The sequence below is a fragment of the Epargyreus clarus genome, unplaced genomic scaffold (assembly GCF_041222505.1).
Source record: "Epargyreus clarus isolate Ecla_fem2 unplaced genomic scaffold, WU_Ecla_fem_2.2 ptg000004l, whole genome shotgun sequence".
NCBI classification, from domain to species: Eukaryota; Metazoa; Arthropoda; class Insecta; order Lepidoptera; family Hesperiidae; genus Epargyreus; species Epargyreus clarus.
The window spans coordinates 6,824,198-6,833,500 of NW_027332212.1; the positions used below are offsets into that span (position 1 = coordinate 6,824,198).

At 37.5% G+C, this 9,303-nt stretch overlaps 1 protein-coding gene across 1 annotated transcript; it reads left to right on the forward strand.

Annotated features, from left to right (window-relative positions):
• Positions 1–4,447: 4,447 nt before the first annotated feature.
• Positions 4,448–7,348, forward strand: LOC140757127 (uncharacterized). Its single transcript, XM_073092663.1, has 2 exons — positions 4,448–5,248; positions 5,693–7,348. Exons 1-2 carry the CDS (start codon positions 4,448–4,450, stop codon positions 7,346–7,348), a joined length of 2,457 nt encoding a protein of 818 aa, XP_072948764.1.
• Positions 7,349–9,303: the final 1,955 nt, after the last annotated feature.

Sequence of the window (9,303 nt, forward strand, 5' to 3'; positions counted from 1 at the left end):
ATCAATTTTGTCCCCACATTCCATTTGAAAAGTGCACCTGTACCTACTCAGGGTAAAACTTTTGTTCGAGGGAAATTGAGAATTGAAATCTATGGTCAATATCTCTCGGTACAACTAATAGCAATGAATGGTAATGCGTGGGTGCGATACGTTTCATCCGTTATTTCAAATAGTGCTTCTAAACCATTTAGAAGCGCTATTTTCAATAGCACTGACAGTGATAGGTTTTTTAAGAGAGAATAAGAAATTATATCATGCTTTTAACCTGAAATACATAGTATATCGATACGTAATTATTGTCATTATAAATGTATATTTATATTCATGGCGTTGTTATATTTTTTTATAACTCATTAGTCAATTTATTATATTTTACTAATTTTATCAGAATTTTGATAAAGGTAACATTATCTTTAATATATGACTCGTAATTCATCCGTAAAACTATGAAGAATACAGAACCACAAATTACTTTTTAAACACATCGAATTTCCTTAAAACATTGTATAGAATATCAACAGAATTTTTCACAATCATACGATCACGTCCCACAGTTGACAAGAAATGAATCACCTATGCTTTTGTTACACGATTTATATCAGTGCCAACAAAAATTACCCTTGTATGCGACGTTTGATTTACGGGTGCAGGAATCGTTATATAAATATACCGATATGACATTATCGAAACCGCTATTTTTTTCTATATATAATATAAGAGTAGCAGACGAGTATGCAGTCCACAGTATGATGGCAAGTGGCTATTGCCGCCCATGGACATCTGTAATCAACCCCAGATGGGATTACTTAATTTTTCCATTTTATTATTTTCTTCAATATTTAATTACATCAGACAACAATAGAGGGCGTTGGGGTGATGATGAATGATACGTAAATAACGTATAATAAAATTAAGATACTATATTAAAATATGTTGCAAATATGTAAACGGATTGTACAAATTTCAACCATTTCCCTAGTACGGTTGAACAGTTAAATCGAAAAATACCGGTTTGTTGTATGGAGACCCCCTTTAATATTCAACTTTATTTTAGTTTTAGTAATTGTTGTTATAACAACCACCATTACGCATCCTCTGTAAAAAAAGCATGTGTCTATTTATTACGGTTCCGGAGATATAGCTCTGTGGACAGACGGACAAACGGACAGACAGCGAAGTCTTAGTAATAGGGTTCCGTTTTTACCCTTTGGGTAGGGAACCCTAAAAAGTGCTAGTGTCATCTTACTTAGCAGACTTGTCAAGACAATCTAATGACAACTGATTTTAAATTAAATAATATTAAAAAACGTATGAAATGAATGTATGAAAAAGAACTACCTTCATGTTAACACGTAGTTTTGTTTTTAGTATATCAATGTAGCAAGCTAGAATTTACGTCGTGTAAATTAATAGTTAGTACGACGTCGTAAGACGCTAAGTATCTTGATGGCATAAAACACTAGCGTTATGTATTCAGAGTAATACTGCAGCGCAACAAAGCTTTTTGCTTGGAAGTTTTTTTATATAATATACGAGCATTCAGTCTGCCTGATGGTAAGTGCCGCTGCCACCCATGGACATTTGCAATCAACCACAGATAAGATTAGATTCCTACCTGAGATCGGTCACTACAGTGCACCGCTACCCCTGAGAACCAAGCTGGTAAGCATCGGAAAAGTCTTCCTTACCACGCCGTTCAAATCCGAACACATTAGCGCTTAACTGCTGTTTCGAGGCAAAAATAGGTACGGCGGTGGAGCCGCAGGAGTTGAACCTAAGAGGGTTGGTACTACCACCTAAACATTCTACTAGACCCTGTATTTGCACGTTCGTCTGTTTTGGCTAATCTGATTTAAGAATAACAATTTCCTAACTAAATGGGATGAAGACAAGAAGATGTAAGTGAGAACTACTACATCTAGAGGGCATATGACTAGTCCGAGTGTTAGAAATTAAAAAAAGAGGTGGATGGATGTATGTTTTATGAAAACAAGGGTATTTTTAAGGAATACCTGCTAAATTACACCATATTCTAACACACGATACTCGAATCACGTTCAAAAATTAATCCCTACTCGTACATTTGAAATGTTGCTTTTCAAATGTGTTTCTACTGCATGTAAATATAACAGTAGATACGTACATGTTAGCGTGTAAGCACCAATGAAACAGGACATGTCGTATCATGTTCCATGAATACTCTATTGTTTGGATGAGCGGCGAACGGGTGTGTAGCCGTGAGTTACGAATGAATAAGGTTTCCACGTAGGGATGTGCATGAGTTCTGTTAATGGTATATGGGAATAATAACTGATACCTGATTTTGAATGTATTAATGACGATTGGAGAATTCTTTGGAAAACTTTTACTAAGTTTTTGAAGTGAAGTTCTTTAGGCGCTTTGAGCACTATTGAGTGAACAAAAATCATGGAACTGACGCTATTGTCACCGAACGCGAACTAAAATAAAATTCGTTAATAATTTTGTCGAGCAATTAAATTATTATTTTTAATTTTTGGTTAATTAAGAATCGAAATCAAGGATTAATGTTAAAACTGGTACTACTTACAACTTACTCAGTTTTCACTACTATCGACAGTCTACAAAGACTGCTTCGTTTTAACTTTTTTTATGGAAACTAAGTTGAAATAACAAATGAGTATGCACCTAATGATAAGTGGCTACTAATTCCTTGAATATTAATAACTAGTTATTGCCCGCGGCTTCGCCCGCGTTTGAAAGAAAATAATATGACATACTAACATAACTGAAAATTCGTACCTTCATTGGAATGACCTGGCGAAAATTGGTCATACCAACTCTGAAACCTTCGTGGGCTCATGGACAACAACATTGGTAAAGATCAGTTGATCAAATGCAAAGTTTACGATTCAATTCTCACTAATAATATGCGCAAAGACTTATTTTTCGCGCGCACCAACCTTCGGGTGCTAAGTTCAAATCCTAAGTTCAAAAGTTTTGATTTTTTTTTTTTTTTTTTTTTACTATTTATTCAAGGCACACATTTTTATAGTTTTTCCCGTTTTTATTTGGTATCTTGAGGAACAGCAGATTTTTTTTTATAACGTCCATAAAATCGACAACTACAAGATGAGTACACCATTGAAATGTGCCGGGTGTCACAACCCCTTACCAAAACGGGATTTTTTGCAGTGCACGATGTGCAGAGCTAAATATGATATCGAATGCGCGAATGTTAGCAGCAAAGCTTTTAAGTCAATGGAGCGAAAAGATCTGTGGAAATGCCCCGAATGTATGTGTAAGCGGCCAAAGAAGTGTAATGTGAATACCCCGGTTCGCAACACAGCATCACCAGTCGATGGAAAAGAAGAATACGATGTCAACCGGTGTGCGGCACCAATAGATTCAAGAAGTGACGAGCAGTATGTTACCCTTCGTAGCAAGTCCCAACGAACGCCCTCATTTAATGACAAAGATACCGTGACTCCTGCACATGACAACGACAAGTTCATTTCTAGAAGCCCTTATAGCACAATGGTGGAAGACCTAAAGATATACATGCGGGAACTAGTACATACGCAAACGGAGGCTATTAGAGAGGCCATCAACGATTTAACGGGTGCCATTAAAGCCCAAAACACTAGAATCGAGCAGTTAGAAGCCAGAGTCAGTTCGCTCGAAAGTAAGTCAGTAGAATCGCGACACGCTGGCTCGGTGGGAACTTCACCATTAGAGAGCGTAGTTGCGCAGTTGCAGGCCGACATAGTAGAGCGTGACCAATCTCTTCTATCTAATGACCTGGAAATATCTGGCTGTTCAGAAGTGGCAAGTGAAAACTGTGTTCACATAGTTCTTTCAATCGCTAAGAAAATCGGCGTGGAACTCGATGAAAAGGACGTCGTGAGCGCAGGCCGAGCGGGTCCAGTGCGGCCAACTACGGAGGGCAGTGGGTCTGCGCGGCCGCGGCCTATCGCCGTGCGGCTGAGCCGCCGCGCCACGAAGGACGCTATACTACAAGCCGCGCGTACACGACGCGACCTGAACACCACGGGCCTCAAATTGCCACAACCTACAAGACCAATATACATAAATGAGCGGCTGACCAAACACAACCGGCTCCTGTTCCGGAAGGCGCGCACTCTAGCGCGCGAGCTGCAGTATAAATATGTTTGGACCCGCGAGGGCAACATATTTGCACGTCAGGACGAAGGCAAAGCGCGACACCGTTTACGCACCGATACGGACTTATTAAGGGTTTTTGGAAAGTGCCATATTTGAACACGTGTTTCTATCCTTTTTGTTATTTTCTCTTTTATAGTCTAACATATCCTGTAAATAGGACTCATGCAACGCACACATACACATACACACCGAAATACTACACTACTACACTTTCACATACTAACTTACACATAAAGCGTTTAATAAATTGCACTTTCTTTAGTATTTACTTACCGCTTATGCAATGGCTTGCATGACGAAAAAATGTTTGAGATTGGGATTACTGAATGCAAGATCTTTAAATACTGGTAAAGATGAACTTTTTATTGCTGTACTTAACCACAAACCAGACATCCTTGCTATCAACGAGACTTGGCTAAAATCGGGGGAGGAGGCTCTTGCACCTGTGTTGCCTAAATACCGATTCCTTCACAAGCCGAGACTAGGCAAGAAAGGTGGTGGAGTAGGGTTCTATGTAAAGGAGGGAATTAAAACTAAGTTACAACGTCATCCGACATCCGCGCTGGAACAAATGTGGCTAGAAGTGCAGCTTCCCGGGTCTACATTAGCTTTGGGCACTGCTTATAGACCGGAGAGTGTAGGCCTTATGGAATCTCTAGATGCTCTTAGTGAATCTATGAACTTGATGGCTAGTTGTGAACTCACTTGTATCTTGGGGGACTTTAACATCGACATGAGCAATACACAATCTAATAAAAGCAAAGAAATTCTACAATTCTGCCAACAACACAGTTTGGAGCAATTAATAAAAGAGCCTACTCGGATTACGGATAATTCTCAAACTATTCTAGACCTTGTTATGACAAACATGAATTCTAAATGTAAAAAAGTAGAAGTTATACATAACCACAGCTTAAGTGATCATGCGCTCGTTGTTGTAGACTTTGATATTAAAAAACCAAAATTAGGAAAACAATTCAAACTTCATAGAGCACTACACAATATAAACCTAAATCAATTCGCAGACAACCTAAGACTCATTCCCTGGGAATATATACATACTCTAGATACAGTAGATGAAATGGTGAATACTTTTAATTCGTTTATTGTAAATCTATTTGATATGCACGCCCCTATGCGTAAGTTAGTTATTAAAGACAAACAAAAACCATGGATCACGGAAATGGTAAAATTTATGATGAGTTTAAGGGACAAAGCACTCGTAAAAGCGCATAAAACTAAAATGGATAGCTCAAAGAATTACTATAGAACCCTCAAAAACTACGTAACGGCTACGATTGAAAGGGAACGTAAGAGTTATTTTAATTATTTCATTAACAGCAATCTTAAAAACCCTGTATTACTATGGAAAAATATTAAAAACTCCACACAAGTATGTACACCCCACACAAACGTTATCCCTGACCATCTAAATGACCCAAATATTTTAAATAAACACTTTTTGGAACTGCCACAAACTAACACTTCAAACACAGACAAGATCCCTTTGAAAATCAATGACTTTCAGCAAAACGATGTCTTAGAGCTTAAACCAACAACGGAAACAGAAGTTGAAAAAATACTATATACAATAAAAACAAAGGCAGCAGGTCATGATAGCCTTAATATAGAAATGATCAAAATGACCCTTGATGTGACTCTTCCTGTCATAACAAGCATACTCAATAAGTCCATCGAAACATGCACTTTTCCATCCTGCTGGAAAAAAGCTCTGATCAAACCTATTCCAAAAAAAACTTGTGTCAGCGAACTAAAAGACCTACGCCCGATATCAATACTGCCGGTCTTATCAAAAATATTAGAAAAGATTGTATTAGATCAAGTACTAAAGTATCTAGAAAATAAAGATATAATTCCTAAATATCAATCTGGTTTCCGCAGAGGTCATGGGACCGAAACAGCTCTTTTACATGTTACTGACGACCTGACTGAAGCATCGGATATGGGCATGAGTAGCATAATGGTCTTACTCGACTATTCCCGTGCATTTGACTGCCTGGACCCGGGTCTGCTTCTAAAAAAGTTAAAAATATATGGATTCTCAGAGAACACCTGCCGTTGGTTTCGTGATTTTTTAACGAATAGACAGCAAATGGTGGTGACAGACGACAAACATGGTAACAAGAACTTCTCCTCCCTCGTAACACTCCAAAGAGGCGTTCCTCAAGGTTCGATATTAAGTCCCATACTCTTCTCAATTTTCACTGCAGACTTGCCTAAACACATACAACATTGCAATTATCATTTATATGCAGATGACACGCAACTATATTACTCTTTTGACAGCAAAAACACGCACATGGCTATTAAAAAAATTAACGATGACCTTAACAGTATCCTCTTATGGTCTCAGAATAACTCACTAGTACTAAATCCATTGAAATCTCAATATTTAGTATTGGGAACGAAAAAGCAAATTAAAAGTGCTTTAGACAACGACATACAAATTAAAATGAATGATGTTATTCTGCAGCAAGTGAGTAGTGCACGTAATCTGGGTTTGATCTTGGACGGGGAACAAAAATTTGTAGAGTACACAAATAACAGAATAAAAACTGCCTTTTACAAACTTAAAACACTTTACCAGATAAGACCCTATATCAGAGAGGAGCTACGGACGTTACTGTGCGATTCCCTAGTACTTTCACAGTTCATTTATTGTAGTTCTACATTTGGCCCAAGAATCAACTCGTACACAGAGAGAGCAATTCAAAGAGTACAGAATGCCTGTATACCCTATTGTTTTAACGTGCCCAAGCGAGAATGTATTACTCCATATCTGAATCGCAAAGGTATACTGAACATGCGTGCCAGGAGAGAGCTGCACTATGCCTGCACGGTGCATAGAGTTATATGGAACAAAAAGCCCGAATACTTGTTTGAGAAGCTCCATTGGGTCAAGGATATTTCCAGTCGCAGCCTTCGTTCTCATATACAAAATCTCTTAATAACTCCTACACACAGTTCTAGACGATATCGAGGCTGTTTCAAGTTTGCTGCAGCAAGTATATGGAACGATCTACCACCGCCGTTGAGAAAGAAAATGAGTACAGAATCCTTTAAAGCTAAATACAGTTCAGCGCTACTAAGGAGACAGATTGCTGCAGAAAACTTGAAACATGCGCATTGGAAGTCTTTCCACCTAAGGGAGTTTTTTGCTTAAGTGTGAGTAATCCCTACAGGATGCAATATCTGTACACACAAACATACATACGGACTAGTTCATTAACACTACCACACAGCCACACCCACACCCACATGCACAAACACACACACACATATATACACACAAACACATATGCTTGCAAGAGTCACAAAAAATATAATATAAGTAAAATAATTAATTATTTAAGTTCTTTTTTCTATTCAATGTATACTGGTCTATTCACTATGGATAAGTTTTTTTTTTGTATGTCGGCTGGGATTGGGGAACAGCGCTACTAGCTCCCGCACGAGACCTGAGGGAGCAAGGAGTGGCTGAAAAACAGCGCTGCTCGGGGCTTACGTCACGAGCCAGCATAATGCTGAGCCACTTCCTTTGCCCTTCCATTTATTGTTAATTTTGTTTGCTTTTGTTGGACATTATTTTGTATGTTATGTTTTGTATCTCTATTTATGTCTGATTATTGTCTGTAAATAATTTGTTTCTTGTGTTTGGGGCAATAAATCATATTATTATTATTATTATTATTATTAATATCGATTAAAATAATCGATTTTTTGGTCCAAAAGATCAATTCTCCGATTAATCTATCTTAGATCGCCATCCCTAGTTCCCGTGGGATTTCCGGGATAAAAACTATCCTATGTCGTTTCTCGGGTCTCAGACTATCTTTGTACAAAATTTCATTAAAATCGTTCAGTGGTTTAGGCGTGAAGAAAAGACTGACAGACAGACAGAGTTACTGTCGGATTTATAATATTAGTAATAGCCTAGTGGTTAAGAAACTCGGCCTCTCGATCGAGGGGTCCGAGGTTCAAATCCCAGGCACGCACCTCTGATTTTCATAGTTATGTGCGTATTAGAAATTAATTATCACTTGCTAAACGGTAAAGGAAAACATCGTGAGGAAACCTGCATACCTGAGAGATGTTTAAAAAAAAACTCAAAGGCATGTGAAGTCTACCAATACGCACTTGGCCAGCGCGGTGGACTATGGCCTAATCCTTCTCATTCTGAGAGGAGACCCGTGCCCAGCAGTGGGACAGTAATGGGTTGTTGAAAAAAAATTTATATATTAGTAACGATAATCATCAGGGTTAGTTTAAACTAGAGTTCTACTTTATTTTAGTTTAATAACTTAATGAAATGTTAGAATTTTTGGTGTTTTATTCTCTTTATATTAATTTATGAAATTAAGTTAAGGGTCAAAAGAAATATACAACGGTAACCCACCCAACTCCCAAACGCTACCGTCGTTACTTTATTATCGTCCAAAGCGTACAAAACGAATAAATTGCTATTGTACACTTCATGGAATCCTATGCCACTTTTTCATATTTTTCAAAGCTTTTTTCGATAGGCATGAATCGAACTTAATCAACTAAGTGCTTTTGTTGGTTGTTATTTGTGTAACAACGTATTGAAAACGTAGGCATATTGATCTGTAGTTACGTGCCTGTAGGAAGCAAATATACTCCTAATGCATGCATGAACTGATACCGTATCAATCAAATATCTGTCATGTAAAGCGATGCCTACAAAATAATATTTGGTGAATGCAATTTGGTTCGACAGAAACAAAAAATATTTTTGTATCTATACCTACACGTTTTTAAAATAGAAATATGTGGTATTTCACTGAAATTTATTAAATACATACTACTAAATTATTAAATAAATACATAGCTACTTAAACCTAATTGGCATTCGGGTATTGCCTGAACTGACATAATGTGAAATGGCTGTAGATGTGTAATCTGCTATGAAGAGGACTTAGAAACGTCGATACTTTCTTGCCTAAAAGGACTAAGTTTCAAAGCCTCATATTGACCGTTATTATTAAACCTCTCAAACTAGTACACAAAAGCGAATCACTCTATTAAGACAGAAGTAGATATGAACGATAAATTATTGTTGCATATGGCAATCAAACTACTTATTAATGTTTTACTAAT